General features: G+C 38.3%; 1 protein-coding gene across 5 annotated transcripts in view; it reads left to right on the forward strand.

Moving 5' to 3' along the window:
• Nucleotides 1-24,185, forward strand: part of RUNX1T1 (RUNX1 partner transcriptional co-repressor 1) — a 114,669-nt gene that overhangs the window by 86,607 nt on the left and 3,877 nt on the right. For all 5 annotated transcript variants that reach the window (XM_066178947.1, XM_066178918.1, XM_066178929.1 and 2 more), the window contains 4 exons: nt 308-509; nt 8,447-8,515; nt 14,497-14,687; nt 23,978-24,185. The exon at nt 23,978-24,185 is cut by the window's right edge and continues 3,877 nt beyond it. In XM_066178947.1, the coding sequence (XP_066035044.1) occupies nt 308-509; nt 8,447-8,515; nt 14,497-14,687; nt 23,978-24,185 (670 nt within the window). The remainder of the gene's footprint in view (nt 1-307; nt 510-8,446; nt 8,516-14,496; nt 14,688-23,977) is intronic.

The following is a 24,185-nucleotide window of genomic DNA, read 5'->3' on the forward strand; positions in this document are numbered from 1 at the left end:
CAGGTCTTGAGTCCTCTGTGGTGCCATGTAATACTAGCAGTAGGGCTACTGCCTGTTCAGTTGTTTTCTCCTTGTCTTTGCTCTTTCTCCTGTAAGCCCCTATCTGTATAGTTTGGGATCACCAGTTAAAAAGGAAGGGATTGTCATTAGAAGTCTAGAAATTTTCAGCTATAGTTGAGGTTAACAGAGAGGGACTCCTTTATTATTAAAACTCATGCACTCAGTAAACTAACATTTTCTTTATTATTATGTCACTCTGTGAATAAAAAGTTATTTTTTTCTGTGCTCTGTCCACCGCTGTGAATAGTTGTTGAACTGTATAATGGACATGGTGGAAAAAACTAGGCGATCTCTCACTGTCCTACGGCGATGTCAAGAAGCAGATCGTGAGGAGCTGAATTACTGGATACGGCGGTACAGTGATGCCGAGGATTTAAAAAAAGGCGGAAACAGCAGCAGTAGTCATTCCAGACAGCAGAGTCCAGTGAATCCAGACCCAGTTTCATTAGGTATGGTATCCTCCTTGAAAATCGCTATTCTCTTTAAGCTCAGCTAAGTGATAGATGACATTTGCATTTGTTCTTCTGATTCTTCACTTATAGTGATAATTCCTCTCTGCTGACTACTGCATTAACTATAACTCTTATGCCCAAACAGTGGTGTTTCTGGGTGGAATCGCTTGAGGTTTTTGGGGTGATGCTTGGATATTTGCTTTCCATTCAGCAAAGTCTGAGAGGGTGGGGTGGGAGGACAGTGTACAGAGGTCATGGAGGGGTGGCAGAGCAGTGAGAGTGCACTCACTCTCTGTTCCTTCTGACTCCTTCTCTTGCCTGATTGTTTAAAAAAATCTGTAGGTGTTTGCAGTTTGAAACTGGGGCTTTTACCTTCTTAAATCAAATTACTTAACTTGGAAGTTGTCTTTCTAAGAAAATGGAGTTGTAAAGATATAGGTACTTCTTAGGTGTGCTTGGTTTCTGTTTAAGAAAGGAACAAGATCTGGGTTGCTCAGTCATGCACTCACGATCCTCCTAGGTCTGTGTCCATCACTGCAGCTTGTGCAGGTGTGTCTGAGGACTGTTTGTTGTGTAGTTCCATGGAGCTGTGCAGACCCTGGCTCAAGCTGCAGAGCTTGAGCTGGGTGGGCTGCAGCTGCCTTACAAGGACCAGACCAATCAGCTGGGCTCTCACCCCTGCAGACCTTCACGGTTGCTCTCGTACAGTGTACCCCACACAACTACTCTAAGAGGAGTCTCCTCTATAAAAACAGGCTTTTGCTTTGGAGGCTTTCTGTAAATTACTAGTGTTTTGACCTTTTTCTACCCCATCTCCTCACTTTTGTGGCAGGTATGGTAAAGAAACATCTTGGTGATACCTTTGTATTGTTCTTGCTCTCTTGAAGACAACAGGAGACTATGCCTGCTTATCTAATATTGTCTCATAAAAAATAAATTATCTCTATCCAATGCCATCTACTCAAAGTCATCATAAACTGTGCTCATTAGTAGAATTGCATATGTGTGTTATTTTGCAACTACATTTTAACTGTGTTTTCCTTTTGCCTTTAAGAATAACCTACTAAGTCAAAAATTTATTTAATTGCAAATCAAAAAACAGATAAACAAATCTAATCCCATCTCCATCATTCTGTTGGTAAATTTCTGGAGTTATTACTGTAATATTTAGTGCCTCTTGATAACAAACAAATCTTTTTTGTGTGTGTGTGTCAAATTACCTGAGTCAATAGCTCTATAAATGTGCTCCAATCAGTGGAAGGAAGTGTTATGGAAATGCTTCCATAGTTCACTAATAAGTCTAGTCCCTCGAGGAGCCCTTCTGAGAAAGTATTCAGGTAATGGCTTGTATGAACAGTGCTAAATGTAATGTAAAGAAAGACTCATAAATAAGGCATCTGAAACGCCAATCACATCTGCAGCTTCAGGAAGAACACTTGTGAGTAGATCAAAAGCAGTGGCTCTTCTCTAGTAAAGCTGTGATGCAGAAAAAGACAGGCCATGGTGCTTATGCAGTTAGTAGGTAAGAAAGGTAACTTGAAAGATAACTTGAGTGTTGATATTTCCCCAAGGAAACTGGAACTCATGACATTCATCAAACCTTAATTGATAATATTACAATCCATTAGTCATCACCAAAACAGCAGGTACATAAAATAAAATGAAGATCAAGCATACAGTTAAATCCTTATATTAGTATTTGTTTGTGTATTTGTCAAGATGAATTCTTGGAAACAGCAAAATCTTCTGGCTTAAAAGATAATTATGCAGCACAGCCTTTGGCATTGGACACATCAGTCAGCTCTGCAGTACTGTGGGTACAAATGAACTGGTTGGAGTGAGTCCATTCAATTTTAACTTGTCCATTTTGGTTATTTGGTTGAAAAAATACTTCTGAGACTCACAAACATGAAACTTGGATTGCTTCACTGATGTAGCATCCATGTCAGTTGTAAATATTGGTAAGATGTGCTTTTATGTCTGACATGACTGGGAGAAAATACTTTGGAGTCTATGGAAAGCTAATCTTCATATTTCCTCAAATCTGGTAGTAATCTTGTTAGCAAAATGAAAACCCCTGACATTCAGAGGTATAATGACACTAAAGCAGTGTCTGCGAGCCTTGAGATGCTTTAGGGCATTTTATTTTAGTTTTGAAGTGGGGAAAACGGGATTGAAAAATTCCTCCAATATTTTAATTAAAGTACAACAGCATGTAAATATTGGGAGGGTTGCTACAGAGATTCTAAATGTCAGTGATTTCCCTTTGTACCTTTTGTTTTGTTTTGTTTTGTTTTGTTTTTTTCTTTTTCCCAACAAGGTAATCCACCCTTTAAATCCATCTTGTCATCTCTACTAGCAAGGAAGAAAAAAAATGGGGGCCATATGGCTACATTATCTGTGCCTTTGTTTCTTTTTCTTTCCGATTCAAATATCATCACTGAAGTGATAACTTCCTGTTACAAACATTATGCCACAGTCTTCATAGATAGGTCTTGCTGAAAAACTCTGAGATGAGATCTAGCATGCATAGTTTGAGTTGAAAAGTAATTGAAGAAAATTCTGGTTGTCATTTTGAACCAGTAGACCTTTCTTCCTGCCAAAGATTTTTGTTCTTTTAATTTGACATCTCTGTAAATCATGTTGAGCCTGGAAGTTTGCAGTATCTGATCAATATTTTCTCTGTTGATATTTTTAATTAAAAAATTAAATTAAGTACTTGATCATTCATTTTAATGCAATGCAATCCAATACACACATTAGCCAGCTACAACAGGTTACAGGCTCCCATTATTCTCCAAGAATGTGCTGAAGGTAAGAGGGTCTGAATAATGCATGTTTATGAAAGTCTAAAAATGACTCAGACTTTATATATATTCACTTGATTAACTGTGATGGTCTATGAAGTGAATAATACATCATCCAACTCCTCCATTTCTGCTGAAGAATTTCAGTACTACATACTGCAGCAGGACTGCAACTTTCATCCTAATAGTGAATAATTACCCATATCAGACACTGTATACTGAAATACACACAGTGGGATAAATTAAAGATGAGGGTTCTTCAGCATCGTGGGTTATAAACAAGATCTATAACCATACTGAGTGCAGCTGTGGCTCTAGATAAGTGGAGCAGGCACACATCAGAAGGTCTGTAGCAGTGTTGATATTTTGTGTCTGTTGAATTTATCTGAATGGAAATCTTGCAAAATAGAGTTTGAAATCTCCAGCTGAAGAGTGCCAATACCTGCAGGATTTGCCTCAGGAAACCAGGATTCTCAGAAGTGTATGAATTTGTCAGAAACACATAGGTTAGCCATTTCTTAATTCATTTTTAAATGTTAACCCTTTCAGACCCTTTTTAATTTTTTCTAAAGCTGTTCACCGTCATGTTTTCAGTGTTAGCCAGAGCATTCCTGCCAACACATGTCTATCCATGCTGTGATAATAAACCTGCTCCTTTGCCATTTGCAGATAATCAGAATTGCTGTGATATGCATGACATTCTCAACATGAGCAAAGTGTAATGCTGTGAATACCACAGTAACATTTATAACTTGTAATTCTAGAATGTAAAGCCTCTGTGATACTGGTCACTGATGACATTAAGTATTGCTCTTAATCCACTCACTGCATGGGAGGTTTGGGCTAGATTGTGGCTTAGTGAACTGCCTGCTGTTAGGCAGGGCTCCAGCTGCAGAAATATTGCATGGGTGTATTCTCAGTGCTTGGTTCTGAAGTGGTCTCTGCTTGAGGATGATTTAGTAATACAGTACCTATGTAGCTTTTCTTTTCTTACTCTTTTACAATGAGAACACAACAACTATATTTTTAACACTATTTCAAGGGGTGTTGCAATAGCCACAAAAATGTATTAGAGGGCAAAGAAGGGCAAAGATATACTTAAAAATGCTGGGAACACTTGCCCCCCTATCAGGTTTGCAAGGTATGCTTCTCATTCAGTATTACCCACCTTCAGATCTCTATATTTCATTATGTGGACCTGGCACACTTTTGAACTTGACTCTTACAAACAAGGCAGTGAATATTTTATATTTGTTGCTCTGAGAATTTTTTTTGTTTGTTTTCTGTGTCCCACTAATGATGATACATTTATTATACGATAGAATGAAGCAGAACTTGCATATGAAACATGGAAACTACATAAATACATAAAAAGGCATATATATTTAATTTGTTCAGAGCTGCTTATATGTATCTTTTATTATTTTTGAGTCTTAATATTCATTACAGCATGTAGGGTATTATTATCACTGCCAATATTTTCATGAATGCAGTAAATTCTAAGGGAGCATCAAAACATCGGCTGTTCATCTCCATTTCTTAACACTTTGTGCTATAGATGTGCATGTCACTGTCCAGTGATAAAAACCTCAATTCTTTTGTTTTGCCAACTAACCTTCTGTCCTTCTGTCCAAACATGAATTAGGCTTTTTGAGATTATTGAACATTTCTTTTCCTTCTAAGTCTTCCTATTCTGTTTTCTTGGGTTTGAGCCTTATTATCACATGAGAGTTCATATAATTTATTTGGTTCTTTCATCTCAGTTTCACTTCGCAGATCCATATTTATGGCTGTTCTTATAACTCTCCACATCCCTGCACATCACTCTCTTTCAGCACCTTTTCTCTTGATCTTAAAGCCACCAAAATTTTTCATTTGAATGTGAGAGCTGAAACCAATGCAAATTTCTGTGTTTTCTTCATGTGTATTCTTCTCTCCCACTCCAACAACTTTCGTACTATTTCAGAAGTTTGTTTCACATTAAAATAGAAAATTCCAATATCATTTTTGATATCAAAAATCTCTTTTGTTCTTAACTCATTTAAGCTCTTACAGACAAGTACAGATTATTCTCTTACATACGTGCTTTCTATTTTCCTTTGGTTCAGTTGGAACTCGACTAATTACCAACACATGTTTTCATGCCTTGCCATGAATTTCAAGTAAATTCAGTGGTGTACATACTGTTGTTCTGCATAATGATATTGTTGCATTTTCACCATTAACAAACCTTTGTTATTATGTCTGACATGGAAAGCCTTTTCCGAAGTCCTTTTCTGAATGATCTACCTTGTCACTTCAGATTATTCTTAATGTTGTCTGATTTCATTCTGCTTCCTTCCAGGCAGCATTTACTTTGACTTCTAGGTGTTGCAGTTAGTTATTTAATATCATGTATTCTCCTCATTATGGTTTTTTGTTGTTGCTTTTGCATTTAGTATTTTAGGGACTTCACTCAGTTGTGTTAATCTTGGTTTGAGTTTCCTAGATGCTCAAGTTAAGATCTTTTGTGCTTCACTTTTAATGAGCAATTTTTGTGATGCTTAAGCTGAAGGACTCCTTACCTTAAAAACACTAATATGTAAGATTTATATCCTCTGGTCATTTCCTGTAATTTAACTTTAGAAAGAAGATTATTTTCATGGTCTCATCACTACTGACTAAACAATAGCCATGTTACTAAAATTTTTCTGGCTTGGAAAATATGGTTTTTATTATCTTCACAAGTGCTTCTTGTCTTTTTTGTGCACCATTCCAAACTATGGGAAAGTCTCTCATAAGCTCTTGATTTACGTCTTCTTAAAGCAGAGGATCTCATTCCTCATGTAAATAATTTGTGGTTGGAATAAGAGCTTGATTGATGTTTATGTTTTGGAAATTTTAACAATTAGCTGGCAATCTGGTCATTTATGTCATTGAATTCCATTTTTGGAAAGTCATGTGTACCAAAAAATCAGTTCCACATCCCTCTGTCTTTTTTTCTTTATTTTTTTTTTTCTTCCTTCCCCCAAAAATAAGAGCCATAGACTTAAATCAAGGTTATGCTCCCCTTGCATTGGTTGGTACCTTACATAGCAGACAGACTCAATACAAAGTAAAGACATGAATGCAACAAAGTCCTTGTTTTGCTACATTTGGAGCCTGGTTGAGTCGTTTCCTGCAGGTATTCCTTGAAGAGCAAATAAGAGTGGTTTAATTTTTTGCCTTTATTTTTCTTGAGCCTTCAAACAGCATTTTCTGCTATTGCCTCTGTCCCCCTAACTGAACTGGCACTGTGCCTGTAAGTCTAAAAGCCTTTAAGGAATGAAAACTGTACAGAAGGCTATTCGTCATCTCCAGAATCACTCAAGCCAAGCCATTTTCCCATTTTTGGTATCAGATCTGAAATCCTCTATCAAGTTGATTAAACCAATATAAATAGCTGTTTTGCAAAATCTACACACAGACACACCCACATACACACACATACAGTCTTATTATTTTATGCTTGAGAGGTGTGAAAGTCTGCTGACAAAATTCTATTTTAAATTGTTGTCCCATACTTCAGTGACAAACAGAAGGGCTGGGTAAATCCACTCAGCTGCCCGTCAGATGGGAAGATGTACTCCCAGTCACTGTCTGCAGATTCTCATGCTAGAAACTACATCTGTGAAACAGTGCACAGGGACTGGGATTCCCTACTCTCTGATGAAAAATCCCCTGTCATTTCCACCTTTGTTAGCTGCCTGCAGTATTGTTATTTTTTAAAAGTATTGAAGCTTTTGTGGGCTACTCTACGTAAACAGTACTGTATAGTTACATGCAGTGGTGTAAGAAATTATTTGCAAACCTGATGATTCAACCTTTTTCTTAAAAATACTGTATTTTGACTAAGGTAGTGAATAAAAGCTTGTAAGATACAAAAATGAATACATTTAGTCAAAATTAGTATTCAAAGAATGACAGGTATACTCTTGTTATATTTCAAGCTCAGACATCAAACAGGTACTTGATTTCTAGCAGCATCTCCAAAAACATTCAAACATGTCTGTAATGTAACAAATCAGGTTATTTTATTTAGGCAATTGAATTCTGACACACTGGCAATAGTAATCATGGTGGTGAACTTAGTTTTATGTGTTTGGCTGGGTTTTTCTTCATTTTATCCTCTATTACTTTGAATAATAGTTAATCAGTTTTAAAATTGTATTTGAAAGAAGCAATTTCAATTTCATCTGCTGAGGATCTGTATGCTAAATTTCAGGCCAAAGTGAATTTTCTTTTTGTATTATCTGATCTTAGGTCTTTAAAGCCCCTGTGGAAGTAATCTTGCTGATTTCAGAACCCTTTAGGCCCAGGCCTAAAGGTTAAACCGTTTTGGTTTGGTTTGTTTTTTTGGTTTTTTTGGGGTTTTTTTGTTTTTCTTTGGTTTTTTTTTTTTTTTTAAAAAAAAAAAAGGAGAAGGGGAAAGAACTGTCAAAATGCAATTGAAATATGTGGCTGAATTGCAAGCTTCAGCTCCAGTGAGGTTGTTTGGCAGCATGTATTTAGGGGCTTAACCTAAAGTTAAAGGTTCTGTTTTTCCAACTCTTGCAGCTACAGTTGCCAACATGAGCTCAGATATAGGAAAGCATAGCTCTGAACTTAGAGAAACACCCCTTTGCTTTTCTGTGGGCAACTTATTTGATCACTGGAATGACATCTTGACTTTTTTCTGCACTCATTATTCTGCACAGAGCAGAAGTGCCAAACCTGCACTGTTGCCCTCTTTCTTTTTCCTTTTCTTAAATACAGTGAGAAAGGACAAAGCATGTCACTCCCTCAGTTTGTCTCGCAAAGCCTCCCTTAAAAGTGTGGATACTGTCATATAGAGTTAATTCAAAACAATGTAAAATAAAAACAAAATTAACATCTTAACTTGGCTTAAGATGAGACATTCAAGTCATAAGCATTGATCTGGTCTGAGACATTCATGAGGTACAGCCATGGCATCCGTTTTGTTTTGAGGAGAGAAAAGCTTCACTTGATTTCTTTGTCTGAGCTTAGAAATTAAAGAGAAAAGGTACTTTTCTCTAAGCCTTGTTCTCAACAAGCCAGCATTGCTTATGATGCTCTTTCTTTTTCCCTCTTCACCCCCTCCTCCTGCAGAATCTCATCGGGAATTCCTTCACAGGCCTGCGTCTGGATATGTGCCAGAGGAGATCTGGAAGAAAGCTGGTAAGGACTGTTTAAAAACACCAGCTTAGTCGTCTGGCAGCTGTGTGCAGTTGTTAATGCACTGATGTGAGGAATTGGGAGGCGGGGGAAGGCCTTACTAGTAACAAGAAGAAATTGTGTTTAATAATCTTAAACTGGAACTGATCAGTACATTAAATAATTTTATAATAGAAGCATCTGCTGCTATAGTTAGGGGAATAACTTCCCTAGACTTCCCAGTACTTCCAATATGGACCCTTATTTTCAGGGCTTCTAATGGTTTCAGGCTGAAAGCTGATATGTTAAAAGTTTGTCTGTTAGCAATTTAGAAAAAGGGAGGTTAGCGTGGGCGGGTTTTTTTAAGTTTCAGGGTTCTTACCTAGTTAAGGTAAGAATTCCCAAAGGAGGGGAAAAAACCCAAGTACACCTGTTAAAAAAAATACTTCAACTATGCAAAGTATCCATTCTTAATTTAAAAAAGATTTTGTGCCTGTCAGCCCCCGGTGAAGCCTGTGCTCATAAACCTGCAGAGTGTGCAATGAAGTCAGCAAGTCCACATCTCTGCAGCTGCTCTGGCTGTTTGCAGGGCATTGACAGCATCTGCCTGTGCCTGGAAAGCACCCTGGGCAGACGTTGTGGTTGTGCAAAGTTTTCCTAACACTGAAACTCTGCCTGAGCACAGGAGTTTCCTGGCGAGGATCCCACTCTGGTGCTGGAGCTAAACCTTTGCTCTTTTGACACTGACATCAGAGCTTCCTTGTTTTCAGAGGGGCCAGGAGGCAGCTCTTGAACTCCATCGAGATAGTTGAGGAGCTTTTTATACACCCAAACACACCCCCCTGCTTTTGAACACCTGTATAACCATGAAGTCTACAGCAGCTGTCTGAGCAACAGTTAATGATTAAATGGCAAATATGCGGCAGTATTGATGCTTTCTGATCAAATCTCCTGTAAATGCTTGCTGCTTTTCAGTGTATTTTAAACTAGATACAAAGCATACATGTAAAAATGTTATGCTGTTAACTTGTTGCATCAGACAAGAAGCTGTGTTTTGTGTGTAATGTGGGTTTATTGTGTAAAGTCTACATTTGTCAATATGTTAATGTTTTCAGAACTATTGCATTTTCTGTGAAAAATAGTAAAACAGTGTACATGTTCTTGGTTTTGTCCAAGGAAAGTGTAGCCTTTGTAACTCAGTGCCCAATAATTTTTTCATATTGCCTTATTTATGTTAATATTTTAAATGAAAAATACAAAAAAAAAAAAAGGCAGTCCCTGGAAATCTCACTTAGAGGAGCATTATTCTGTTGAATTTCAAAAACTTCAGTCCTCTTGCAAAATTTAGGGTCTGATGTCATTTGGTATCAGGTTATTTGTAACTCATGGATTCAATACAATAATAGAAAAAAGTTTCTTCATAATTAACACAAGTTAATTGAAGCTTTTGACTTGAGTTATGAAATTGGATGTGCATTCACAATGCATGTGTTCACAAATGGTAGTGTACAGGAGCTGTGATGTCATCTTGGGAACATTTATGTCATCAGTTCCTTTGAAACAAAGTCTTTCCTTTGGTCCCATTTCTAGTCTCTTATTTTCAGGCTGATGTGGGTTTAAATCAAGTGATTGTGCATGTGAATTGGAGAATAAAAGAAGCATGACTCTGCAGGATGCATACCTGTATCTGTTGCTAAGCCTAGTCAAACATGAGAGAGCATACTGCTTTCATAAATCATGGTCCTGCATTTTTAGGAGGGTGGTCTGAAACTGGAGGTATCCACATTTTGATGAAGGCAGTAAAGCTGCAATTCAGCTCTGTGAGAATAGGTCTCTGATGCCATTTGAGATGCTCCATAGTTTCCTGGCTGGGCAGCAACTCCCAGTCAAGAAGACTACAAATCCCTTACAGATTAATTTTTTGATTCAGTGTGGATCTCTTTGTGTGTCAAATGTCTGTAAAGTCCAAATGTGCAGAGAGCTGAATCAAGTATGGAATTCTGTTTGGAATGCTGAATCCATTACACTGAAAAAATGTGGCATAAAAACAGTTAACAAGCAAACTCAAAAGTATGTGGGGGAAGGATTCACTTTAAACTTTTGGAGATTGGTAGACTCCAGTGTAATTCTTGAAAAATACCAAATTAGGCATGTGCTTTTATGGTTGCTGGAGTAAGGACATAATATGAATTACCTCATGAGTTAAAGCCATATAAGCCCACTTCAGTTTCATACACCGGTAGAAAGCAGTCATCAATACCCTGATTTCACCTCATTGAATTATGGATTTGGGGATGGAGAGTCTGAGATAAGTTCTTGATGTTCTTCAGTAGTCATGAGGGAGAGAGGCAGGTAATGAGAATCAGTCAGATCACAGGTTGGATGACTTGCTCTCTGGGGAGTACATACTTCCCTTTTTTAAATACAGAGAGCGTCTCAGGCCCATAGTGGGCTGCTGCAATAGCTTCTTCTGTGTCATGCAGGAACTGTCTTCCAGCCATCCCTGTCACTTAGCCAGGCCCAATGTCCATGGCAGTCCAGCTGAAAGCTCTGGAGTTACAGAAGAGGAATGAAATGACCATCCTTTGTCTTACAAAGACAATAAGGGTCCTGGACATTGTACAGAGTAGTCCTGAGATAGATGATGCATTTTGGGATATGATGCTGAGATAATCCTTTGTCACCAACTGCCAATGACCAACCTTGCCAGGGTCAGCCTGATAGTGAAATGATCCAAAATGTTGCGGTGGCACAGGAGTGCACATCTGCCCACCACCTTTCTTTTCTCACCCTGTGGATAAATGTGCTGATGATGGGAGGGAGGTGACCAGGAGCTGGCTTGTTAATCATCATTTTGGGTGAAAGATAAGTATCTCTATTAAGTCTACTCCAAGGACTTCAGACCATGCTGAGTAATGCCTATTCCACACAAGCTGTTTGCTTTCTGGAGCTTCTTTTGTGTGTTAATGCTGCTCAAAGGGAAGGAAGATTTCAGTTGCATCCCTAAAATGACAGTGAATTTATGCCAAGAATTCTTAGCATTACTGGGAAGGCAGAGTATGCAGGTACATGCGTCTCAGATACCTGGTTTTAAAAACTTCTAGATTTCTGCTTTCTGGCACTGGAATCTAATCATTCTTCTATTCTCTGGAAGTGCAGGGAAAGGAAAGGTGCTGGTATAATTCTTGGCCTTCATAGCTCAGCATTGTCAAGGCAAATAAAAATCTCCTTTGCTATCACCCATATCACAAATTTATCTTAAACTATGCAGCTTACATTCTATGTCTATAAGATGTCAGTAGTATTTAGTTTGTGAAGCTGTGAAGAAAATCAGTGATACGAAATTTCGTCTGATTATTTAGGTGTTCATGAGTTTGTAATATAGTGAAATAATGATGGTGCATTGTGACCCGACGTATTTCAACTTATTTATTTTCACATGTAGTATAACACAACACAAATTCTGTCATCAAAGTTAATGGAAATATTAAAATGTAATCCATAGTTTAAGCCAATCAAAAAGTATCAGCAATATGGCCTCAAAAGCACTTTCAGCATCTTCATGCTCTTAGAAGCATTGCAAAAAACTTACACAAAATAGAAGATATAATTTTCAATTTCTGTATTTGGACTGAAAAGAAATAGATTATCTGGGACAAAAAACTACAGTTAGAAGTCCATGTAAAAATGTTGGAGCATTTCGCTTCTGTTTAATATAAGAAACTGGCATTTGTAAACACTGCAAAGACCTAACTGTAAAACTAAATTTATATAATGTAACAAAAGTGCATCATGTCATACAAGGGTCATTTCTATTCGTAACAAATATCAGCAAGAATACAGATTTTCGCAAAGAAATCCACTTTGTCAGTAACTGCAGTTCATAGACACGAAACGCCTGTATTTAAGTTGGCTCATTTGTGTGAAAATGGTAATAAAATTGCATCTGTATGTTTGCCTGTGTATATTTCTTTTCTCGTGATCAGTGAATGGTTACAGTTGGTAATAAATATTCAAGCACCTTGCAAATGTCCTACCAATTCTCTTTGCTGATCTGCGTGTGCCTGTGGGACTAGAATAGGAATGCATAATTTAAATATAAATTGCCTGATTTGCATATACAATTAGACTAGCTGTAGCTTTGATCGTAAGCAAAAATTATTGTCCTGTATTGCCACTTAGATAGAATTTTAATTCACCTTGAATATTCAAAGTAAATTAAGCCTTGGCTGTATGGTTGAAGGGTATGATTTTTTCCTCTCCTGAGGCTTTTCCCTAAACAACATTTATGGTAGGGTAATATAAGGGCATATTTTCAGCCTCATAAAAATAAAGGGATAAGTTTTATCTCTAAATCCCTCCCTACCCCCTTGAAAACTTCAGTTGAAACATCTCTTGCAGATATGCACACATGTAACATGCACACATACTCCTCAAGAGAGCTTTTCTTTCATTTTAGTTCAGTTTTAGTTAGTACATGGCTTAAAGTTAAGCCTTTATTGTAATTTGCCTAATAACTGAAAATGGAAACTTCATGTGGATATTATTTTTAAAATAACACATGCAGAGCTATCTGATGTAACTCAGGAGAGTGGCTGAGTATATATAGGGGTTATGTCTGCATGTGCGCACACCCAAATACTTGGGCTAAATACTTGGACTAAAACTCAAACATGTAACACTGTTCTAATACTTAGATTTTTAATCTACAGTAAAACATGTTTAATAGAAAATAGAAATCTGTGGCTTTAATTAAACAGAACATTTAATTAAGGTGGGTTTTAAGTGCATGAAACAATTAAGTGCAAACACTTGAATGAAACATGTCATAATTAGTTTTAATAGAGTGTTAATTGGTACTAGGTTTGCCAAGTTAATAATTACTGCTTATTAAATTTTCAATTAATCATTGTCATTTTGCTTTGAATAAAGATGAAAATTAGATAAACTAATTCAGGGGGAGGATAGTTTCCTTGTTAATTAGAGCAGTTAATTAAAAAAAAAAAGAAATTACTTGTTTTAGTTGTCAATTAAAAGACTGTTCATTAGTAAAATCTTTGCACTCTTCCTGCATCAAAAGCCAAATAACTAATTTGAGACAATCCATGTTTTCTGGAATTAAAGATATGACACTAGTATATACCAAAGCAAGAACTCATACTACCATAGTTGTTTTACAAGAAGCATCAACGTTTGAGTTTAATGAAGCGGGGTGCCCCAGCTCAGTGTAAATGGTGCTCCAAAGTCTTGCTGGGCAGGGTGTGCTCAAGAGCTTAGAAGAGCCAGGAAGTCAAGTCTTCGAGTATAAACATGGATTTGAAGGACAGATCAAGAGGTCAAATAAATGTTCATAAACAAATTTTAATTTTTTTCACATAAAAAATCTAAAGATAAAAAATACATTTTCTTGGCATGTCCAAGAAAAGATATTAGACCAGGGATTTAAAAATTTTAAGTCAACTCTTGGGGATTTTTTAAGTTCACGTATTTATTTGTTAACATACAAATAAATTGTTTAAGAATTGAAAGAAAGAATTGTTAAAGACAATAAATTAAGACAATAAATCCTGTCTTAATTTCCCCAAGCTTAGAAATACATTAAAAAAAAAGGTCTGTAATATGTCTTAATTAGTAGTTATAGACAAGTATATGCATATATCTGCTGTACTGCAAAACTAATTTTTCAGTGTTCAAGAAGATTGCAAATGAAATGGACTAGAGATCTGAAATGATTGTACCTAAGGAAGTACGGACTGAGAATCAAAATAGCAAGAATCATTACTAGTGGTAGAGGATTCGATGATGGGGAAGAAGAGAAGCACTTCAGTGCTTCCTGAGGATTCTTGAGGAACCAGGTTCCTCTGTGTCCTACTCAGAATGAAGACTGTCATTATAATTGAGATTAATCTCAGCATAACCATACCAGTAGCAATGCATTTCCCGTGTCAGTCCCACGAGGCCGTGTCCAGGTGTGCTGTGCTGATGGGGTTTCTCCTGCCTTGCAGAGGAGGCTGTCAATGAAGTGAAGCGGCAGGCGATGGCCGAACTGCAGAAGGCGGTGTCAGAGGCCGAGCGGAAGGCCCATGACATGATCACTTCCGAGAGGGCCAAGATGGAGCGCACTGTTGCCGAAGCCAAGCGCCAGGCGGCAGAGGACGCCCTGGCTGTCATCAATCAGCAGGAGGATTCGAGTGAGGTAAGGGCCTTGCTGGGCAAGCATCACCTGTGGCTGCAAACCACAGGTGTGTCTGAGCTGGCTTTAATCTGTGTGACACAGGGCATCAGTGCCCGCTGTTAACTCTTTGCACAGATGCTTTGGATGTGCATTTCAGGCATATGCCAAGTTCCAAATCCTCTTGGCTGTGTTGTAATCTGAGCCCAAAATAGCTAGTGAACTTGAGCTCTGTTCGCACCTTTTAACTGCTGCTCAGGGTTACGTATAATGTTCTAATTTGACTTTGCAATAGCATCATTTTAAAGCTTTTCAAAATACCATACTGAATAGATAAAAAGATGCTTCACGGAAAACATTTGACACTGAAATCTAATTTAAAGAAATTATACATGAAAGAGATTGTAGAGCAAGGTGACTAAATACTTGTCTGGGGAAAGTGTTGGATGTAGAAGCGATTAGCAAAAGATGATGGTTCCTGTAGGACAGAATAGGAATGTAAATTTGCAAGTGTTTCCTTATTTTGAATGTATTGCTTAGTCTGCAGGGAATAGTTCAGAGTTGAGGAGTGGGCAAAGAACATTTGGTAGGAGAAAAAATAGACTGAGACATCAAACGGTAAAACAAGAATAAGTATGTTAAGCCTTGATGTGCTTTTAGGCCTGAGAGTGGAAACCTTGAATTGCCATGATACAGGACATCTGACAGCATGACTACGTGGACGCTGGGAGTGAAAGAGCAGTGTGTGTTTGACCGGTGCTTCATCAGTCTAGATAGCAATTAAATTTTATACTTGTTAAAAAAAAAGAGTCCTAAGTTAAAACTGCCCTTAAAAACTGACATGACAAGGAAATTTTGTCAGTTAGAAGTTATTTGTATATAATCTCCATTTTTCAAGACCACTGAAATGAAAGAGCCTTATCTTCATGAAGTATTTATTGTTTGTATACTAACATCTTGACTGTAGCAAACCCACTTTTTAAAATAACTTCTAAACAGTAGGGAGTTGGGCAAAAGCGTAGGTGACAGTCCCTGTTACATGGGGACATACATTTGTGTATGCTCATGTGTCAACACTCTGCTGTGGGCTGGACGGGCAGTGCTGTAGAAGAGTCACTTAAGTTCAGAGATGCAGATGAGCTACCTGCAGCATGCTGAGAACACTGGCAGAAATCACCAGCACATAAGTCAGTGGCATGCTGCAGTACGCATCTGTAATTTGAGGGAGTGTAAGTTTTTAATTCATACCAGGTTTCTCTGGAGATGAAAGACTATTGTGGGATCACTGAATGCCCAGAGTTTCTCCTTAATGTGTAGCAGATGAATAACAAGGAGACAAAAGGAATTGATTTTCAGCATCTGAAAGTTTCTCAGGAAGAAAGGGACTAGGGGAAGTATCTGTACCCTTTAAGTACTAACTGTTCCACTGTAGATTAAATGAGACATAAATTCAATTTATTGACCTTTTGTATCTAAGAAACTCAAGGGCATTTTCCTGCGCTGTTCATAGAAAGGGCATCTTTAAATGACATAGCATCATTAAAGAGTTGTCATTTTGTGTGTGTATATTTATATATATACACACACGAGACTCCTATCATTAAAACCAAAATTCCAAAGGTAAATCACACAGCATCTCACACAATCACTAGGTAGGAAGAGACCTTCAAGATCATCAAGTCCAACCCAGCCCTAACACCTCAACTAAACCATAGCACCGAGTGCCACATTCAGTCTTTTTTTAACACATTCAGGAATGGTGACTCCACCATCTCCCAGCACAGACCATTTCAGTACTTTATCACCCTGTCTGTAAAAAACTTTTTTCTAATATCCAACCTCTATTTCCCTAAAATACCTTTGGAGGAAACAGCAAATTAAATCTATTTAGTGAACTGATATAGTGTGAGCAGGACAGAGGAAGTACTTAGGTGCCAGTACATATAGCCCACTTTTCTGCAAGCAAATGTGTATCCAAAGGAATGTGTAGAGAGTTGGTGTGCTATGATTAACTTCTGAGCAGTTAAAGCTCTGGAAAAAGCCATGTAACAACACCTTTACTTCTTCTGCAGCAGAACTGATTATAAGATTTTTCCCTTTTTGTGAACAGGACTTTAGGCAAACAATTCTTTTAATTGCATTCTAAAGAAATGTGGCTGATAAGGTTATTGATGTTCTCAGGCCTGTGTTCCCTCAGGGAGGTTACAAGCCTCCTGGACCCAGAAATGAGACCTAGTGTCCTGATCCTGCAACTTCCACCTCTGTGGTCATCGGGAGGGCTGTTTTGTAGCACAGTTTTTAGTAACCCATCAGAGAGAAATCAAGTTTGACAGTTTGTGTTTACAGGTGATTGATTAACTGTGAGGGGAGATGATGGTAATACTAGTTTGAGTTAGATGCATCTATTTATAAGTAGTTCCTCTTTGGCTTCTAATTATGACAAACTCCAAACACTTAGGGCAATGCATCTCACAGTTACTTGTTAACTCAGGCTGGCTTGGTTACCTTTTTGGATGACTTCTGTAAGAAGGGATTGGGCTTTTCCTTCAACTTTGGGGACAGGAGATCAGTTTGCCAGTGTTTGAAATGTGTTTCTTCAGAGCTGAGACTGCATTTTTCAGATTTGAGGAATAAAACTCCACATTTGTTTTGGTATCAATTATCTCTTGATTCTTTTTGTGGACATTGCTCCTCATTTATCTGGGTTGTAAGTCTACATAAACTTCTCTCTGTTTACAGCTTTCAGCAGAACACTTACAGCAACACAGATAACTGTGCACCTAAGGCACCAGAGTAAAATTTCTAGAGCTAGAATATTTCCAGTTTCAAATCTGAGATTGTTACAGTGCAGCCTGTGAAGTCTTGGAGGTCGAGGGGGAATGCTGAGCATGTCTCCTCATTCCTTATCCTTGCTGGGACATTGTGCCAAGGCGTGCAAGAGAGCTCACTATAGGCTGCTATATAACCTCCATGCAGTTCCTGACAGACAGTATTTCTCTCATGGGTGTCATTATTTTTTTTGGCTGCTGAAACTATGAATGGAGAGGAGAATTTGATGCCAGATTTGTAATGTATCAGATACAATATTTGACTGGTATGGCCACTCCCTGTCTATTGGCAAGGTTTCTCCCTTCATTTTTTACTCAGTAAAATGCAGCTGAGACCTAGCTGGGGCTTTTTGAAGCTGTTCTGGTGTGAGAATTTTGTGTTATGATTTTTATTGCAATCTGCTACAATTCTCAAAATAATAACTAGTACCAAGACTCATGACTTTTGTGATTATTATAATCACAAAATCCTAATCCAAGACCTTTCAGAGATCTCACAAAGAAACTAGATTGGATTTTTGATAATTTTTGTTGGTGCTGCTGATTTCTGTGTTGGGTTGGGGTTTTGTTTGGGTTTTTTTTGGTAGTCTGTTTTGCTTTGTCTTTAACTCAGAAAAATGAGGATCCCTGAGTACAAGATTTTCTTCAAGAAAAAAAGTGAAGTTGGGCATATTAAAATGAACAGATCGAAATTCCAAAATTAAGGGAGCACAAGACAGTAAGAAGACCAATAGGGGAGGTGTAGTATTGAAGCATCTTGACTTTTAAGAAGTGGTCTGCAAGATTTTGAGAATGACCACGTTCCATAACATAGGTAGAATTTCTGACTCAGACTTGATCCTTTGTTGAACTATTGTTCTTTACTTGTCTTAGAGTTGTTCAACATGGTTTAACTTGCTGACATGGTTTAATTTCCTGACATGGTTTAACTTGCACTCCCACTGCTTCAGTGTCTGTGCATTTATTTTCTAAAGATTTTCATAGTTTCTTCACATAAGACCTGGCAACTGACCAACTAATGTCCATGCTTTTCTCTTATTGAAATTGGTTGAGGACCAGCTAACCGAGCAGACTGCTGCTGGAAGGCAAAAGCACCAGGAGAAGGCCTACCTTCAGCATAGCTGTTCTGAGCCACAAATTCTTTCTTTACCAGTTCCTTACAGTTGCTTGACAAAAGATGACCCACTCATCAGTAGTTGGCTTGGCTAGGTACAGAAACATGTGTGAGCAGCCTACTCTGTTAAGACTGCTGTGCTTGCCTTGGCTGCAATGTGCTGCTTTGCAAATCAGTTTTAAAAGTGAGGGTGAACAGTTTAGCAAAGAGGCTGCCCAGATTGTAAGGAGGGGTGGGATCATCAAAACATCTGTCTTTCTGGTTTGGTACAAAATGCCACTGAAAAATCTGACACTCAGTGTTCTCCCTCATTTTTGAGTAGGCTGGGGGCTGGGGACAGGGAAGGAACACAAATGTTTCAGTTCTCTCTACTTAAAGCAGATGCTGACATCTGCTCAGATAAAACAAGTATGTAACTCGTCCAACACTGCTTTTAGGAGATGTGTAATGTTAGGGCTTGTTTATATTGCAGCAGTTCATGTTGTATGTGAATATCACACCTGACATTATGAAGACAGCTGGGTTCAATCTCTGCTGACCAATCCATTGAGACCAGGACCATGCCAGCAAACCTGATTCTGAGCATCAGGTGGTGGGATTCAGGCAAGCCTAGTTTTCAGGCTGGTATTAGGTTTAATACCTATGTCAGCTAATGTTTAATTTTTTTGGCAGAGCATCTCTTGGAAAGTAGCACATCATCCCCTGCAGTACAGAGGCACCAGAGCCATGTGTTCTGCACAGGATCAGTCCAGATGTGATGTGAACATTGGCACTGCCCCAGACTGCTAAGCTAAGCCTGGCTCGCCAGCTTGCACAGCTCTTCCGTGGGCTGCTGCACACTTCTGTTTGCAGGATTTAGCTGCTCTCACTGACTTGTATGAAAGTTCATGTATTTCACTCAATAAACAGCAGTTTGGGCAAGCCTGGGGTGTTCAGTGATAGGTGTAACTTTACTAGAAATATCTAGAAGTTTGAACGTCATTTTGACACATTGTGGGAATTTCCAAAGTACCAATATATTTCCCTTTCTAATGAGTCTTGGATAAAATTCTCATAAACAACTTGGCTGGATTTTTACACTGGTATTCAGCAGCTCATACAGTTCTCATTTATGCCCCTGTGGTTTCAGTGATTTCTAGATGTTCCTTTTCTTGTGGTTAGCAGTGATAGAATTTTGAATGTCATGGGCATTGCAGAACTGGGAAAAATCTGGGTTCTTCCTACCAGCCATGCTTCCTTTCATGGTAAACTGGGGAAATCCGGAATTTCTCAAAGATGACAGAACAAGAGTTTTTGTGTGTTGTTGGGTGGGGTTTTTTTTGCTTGTTTGTTTGGTTTTGGTTTGGGTTTTTTTTTTTTTTTTTTTTTTTTTTTTTTTTTTTTTTTTTTTTTTAGTTTTAACAAGCTCTATACTGAGTCTCAGTTGGAGTGTCAGAGGAAAGCAAATACTCAATTCTGGTTGAATATTTCAGAGATGAAAGCAACAGGATGGGCAAAATTAATGACAAATATATGTTTTGGTACTGGAGACCACGGAAATGGAGACCTTTTGTTTATAAGAATTTTCATTAAGGCAAACAGGAGTGTTTGAAGATGGAAGCTTAAATGCATGAGAATTGAGAGTTTGACCTAAGATAAAGCTCTGACCTAAGACTAATGTTCCTTGTCAGTTGAAAGAGGAGGATGAAATATGATCGGTGGCATAAATTTGGAGTGAGATTCCCATCTGATGTAATTTAGCTCAATTTCATTGACTTAATCCATTTTCAAGGTAGTGAAGTTAAATTGAATTATGTAGTCTGAGAATCTAGCTTTTTGTATAACCTCACTGTTTCACAGGCCAATCAACACAGAGTTAAACTACAATCCCGTCCTTCTCGTAGTTTTAGCTATGTCTGGAACTCTATATAGCATGAGCTGGAAGTGCAGTGTAGTAGGTTACTACCTAAAGGCAGAATATGTAGACCAGCAGAGACTTTGAGAGATTGGCTTCTCCCTTTTCAATCCATGATCAACACTATCTGTACCATTCCCTCTGCTTTTCCTGTGCTTTAATGATGTGGATTCTCCAACATCTCTAGGCAATTTGATTCTGCTCTTAACAGAATTTTGATATTGTTACTTCTGTTCATCCATGGAGAAGTGGATGTAACATTCATTGCAATGTTTGGGTGCTACTGCCCCTTTTAGGCTATCATCTCATATTTGAGTCTGAGTTCATTCAGTCTCTCGTCACAGCTTGTGTTTGTCTGACTTCTGATTAATCTTGCTGCCTTTCTTCAAGTTCTTTCAAAGTCTTGTTTGTCTTGCTTGATTTTCCGTATTTTAAGTGCATCATCTCAGCCTTGATAGGGCTCACAGCTGGATCTTGCCAGTGATAGGAGATAGTCTTAAATCAAGTGTAAGGCCGTCTGTAGTTGTGGTCATGTGCCCTTGTATGAAGGTTGCTATCTTGTAACCAACATGACACTGTGGCCATCTGTTGTCCAAGATGCTTTGTACCTACCTCAGTGAGGGTGCTCCATTTTGCTGGTACTTGCTGAGCATCCCAGGAAGGAAGATACCCTGAGTATGTTCAATCCCAAAGGGAGGTCTAGCTTTGTCTGTGGTAGCTGGATCTGCTGGAAGTACATGAGCAACAGGGGTGTACAAAGCACAGCCCAGGCTATTAGCTGGTGTCTCAAGCCTGGCTTTTCTTTGGTAAAATTTGGGGCTATCAGCCAGCGCTGTGAACAGAAAGCATTTCTTTCCAAAGCTTGTGGTGCCCAAGCCTGATCTTTGCTGCTCTTTTTCATTACTTGCACATGGGAAGGAGCAATGAATGGTCACAATGGTGAGGGCTGTGTGGGACAGGGAGTTCTGCACGTCAAATCCAGCTGTTGTCTCAGTACAAGCTCCCTGTGATGTGTGTGCTTGTGTTAATTTGCACTGTAGTAATTTTCAAATGCGGTAAGTTGCTGCATAAATGTGAGCTGTAAAATTTATTTTGAAATTCTTGTATTTTATGTGGTTTTATTCCCACAATTACACTAAAGCTGTAATGACCTGTTAAATTAGAAATAATATGTCCAATGAACCAAATCACACACCAAACAATGTAGGACACATTAAGTAATCATGTAAGGAGCCAGCTTAGTACTCCACCATTTCATTAAAACCTTGCACCTATGTATCACTTTGCAAGTTCTGTGCAGTCTGATAGTTAACTGATGTCTATTTTAATAAGAAAGTTGAACCAATACTGTTAGAATTAAACTACTATTTCCTGACGTCAATGCAGATCATGTGGTAAGATACTGAAATACTGTGTGGTGGCTCTGGTCACATCTGGAGTCAGATCTCTATGTGCTCTTCAAAAAGGGAAGCAAAGTGAAGATTCTTTAGATGCTGACCTATAATAAATAGATGCTTGAATAAGTTTGATACCCTCATAGTAAGTCCTACACAACTAAAGCATGAACTTCAATGCTTCAAACAGACCTGCACAGGGGAAGAATTCCTGCACTTGGGCATTTGCTGGCTGGCTTCTGTATTATTCCGTGTGGGAGGAAGGTGTCTTTTCGGAAAAGTCTGCATGAGGATGTTTGTACACGTGCATTTGTTTTCAGATGAGGGAATAAAGGGAAATATGGGCCAAACCCAAGGCTGGCAATTTGGTTGGAAGCAAATAGCTAGGACGTCAGTAGGCATGGCAATATATGGAAACTGTGCAAGTACAATGGATGATGTTTACTGATCGCAATACATGCAAGTGTGAAGCGGTCAAAATGAAAATTAGTATGAAAGAAATTAAGAAATACTGTAATATAGAATAGAATATATACTAAAGAATATAAAATAAATAAAATAAAGATACCTATAAAATGCAAAATATAAGTATATAAATATATAAAATATATAATAAAATATAATAAATAAATATTATGATAAGGAAATATTAGTATAGCAAAAGAAGGAGAATCTAGGTACATCACATTTAGTTATCTTTCTGGTTAGCAGGATGAAATGCTAATACAAAATGCTAGTGCAAAAATGTCAGGTCGTTTTGGTGTATGCATAAATATGTCTGTGTGTGTACATGTTCGTGTACAGTGGTCTAAATTGCTTACAGTTATTTTTCATTGTGGAGATAAAAGGTTGTTTAAAGAAAAGGTGTGTGCAAATAGTATAGTTATTAATTTCCAAAGGTGGATTTACCTCTCTGGCACTGGACAGAATGTGAGCAAATGAACCTGAAACAATGACTACTGAATCAAAACCAGGTGATGCCTGGTTCAGACAAGGAGTCTGAATTCCTGACATTTAACTACCAGAAACATCTGTTTCTCTGTGTTGGTAATTCCACCTTTTTTTTTTTTTTAAGTGTTTTTAAAGATGGGAACAATTTTATGAATTAAAAAAAAAACCTCCCCAACACATGTATCTGTAATTACCTGGTTTAGTCTGTGTGTTTAATCAGTATGAATTGAGAATGCCCATGTACCTTTGATTTCAATCTCAAAGAACTACTGGGCACAGGACAGTCACTCAGTCAACCACAAGCAACCAACCCTCCAAAACAAGGAAAACCAGCAAAAAGAGGGAATATGGAACTAATGCAGGAATATCTTCTAAAGCCACTTGATAGTGATTAAAAGTCTAATTTCCTTAAAATAGTGTTCTGGATTTAGGTCTTTTTTTCATTCTGGAATTGGGATTTTTTTAATGTAGTTGAGGAATATCACTAAAGGATTAGCTGTATTTCAGCATCCAGCTGGCAGAGTTATAGAGTGTGTTAAAGTGAATAGCACACATATTCTGCAGTGGCTTCCCCATCCTGCCAAAGATTTAGACTCTAGCTTAACTTCACTGCTAGAAGTGCCACTGAGTCAAATGGTATTACTCAGATGATTAAAAATTGTGTTTTCCTAGGGTAGCAAGTTTTCCTAAGTCAGCAAATTTTACCTGTGTGTTAAGTAATTTTTTCCCTTTCTTGTCTTGCATTAGTCCCTCTCCGCTTCTGGAGAACCACTTTTTTCCGTGTGCATATTTCATTATTTGTTTTAATAAATTTGTAAGAGGAGCTAGCAGAAGTTTTCCTAAAACTCTCTATTAGTCAGCATGCCGCTGGTTGCTGGATGTGGGACATACTTGGAGTTTGCATCTTTAGTACTAGCAAAGAGTTTCTTCTGTTCTTGCCCAGCTGCTGAGACAGAGTACTCCAGGTGACTGGAGCTCCTGTGGAACAGGTTCAGGTACCCAAGGTAGGACTTACTGATGCCTTAGCTATCCTTAGGCACAGGGTTTACCAGCAGTTCCTTGCCAGCTGTTTTTACTGTAAAATTTAGGACAAAAGCTAATTTCTCCCAACTCCCTCCTCTTTTGCATTCTAGAGTTGCTGGAACTGTGGCCGGAAAGCTAGTGAAACCTGCAGTGGTTGCAACACAGCACGATACTGTGGCTCATTTTGCCAGCACAAGGACTGGGAGAAGCACCATCACATCTGTGGACAGACCCTCCAAGCCCAGCAGCAAGGAGAGACACCAGCAGTGAGCTCTTCCGTGACACCCAGCAGCGGGGCCGGGAGCCCCATCGACACTC

Source organism: Chamaea fasciata, unplaced genomic scaffold (assembly GCF_029207755.1).
Source record: "Chamaea fasciata isolate MVZ Bird 193981 ecotype frontalis unplaced genomic scaffold, bChaFas1.0.hap1 SCAF_1, whole genome shotgun sequence".
Classification (NCBI taxonomy): Eukaryota; Metazoa; Chordata; class Aves; order Passeriformes; family Sylviidae; genus Chamaea; species Chamaea fasciata.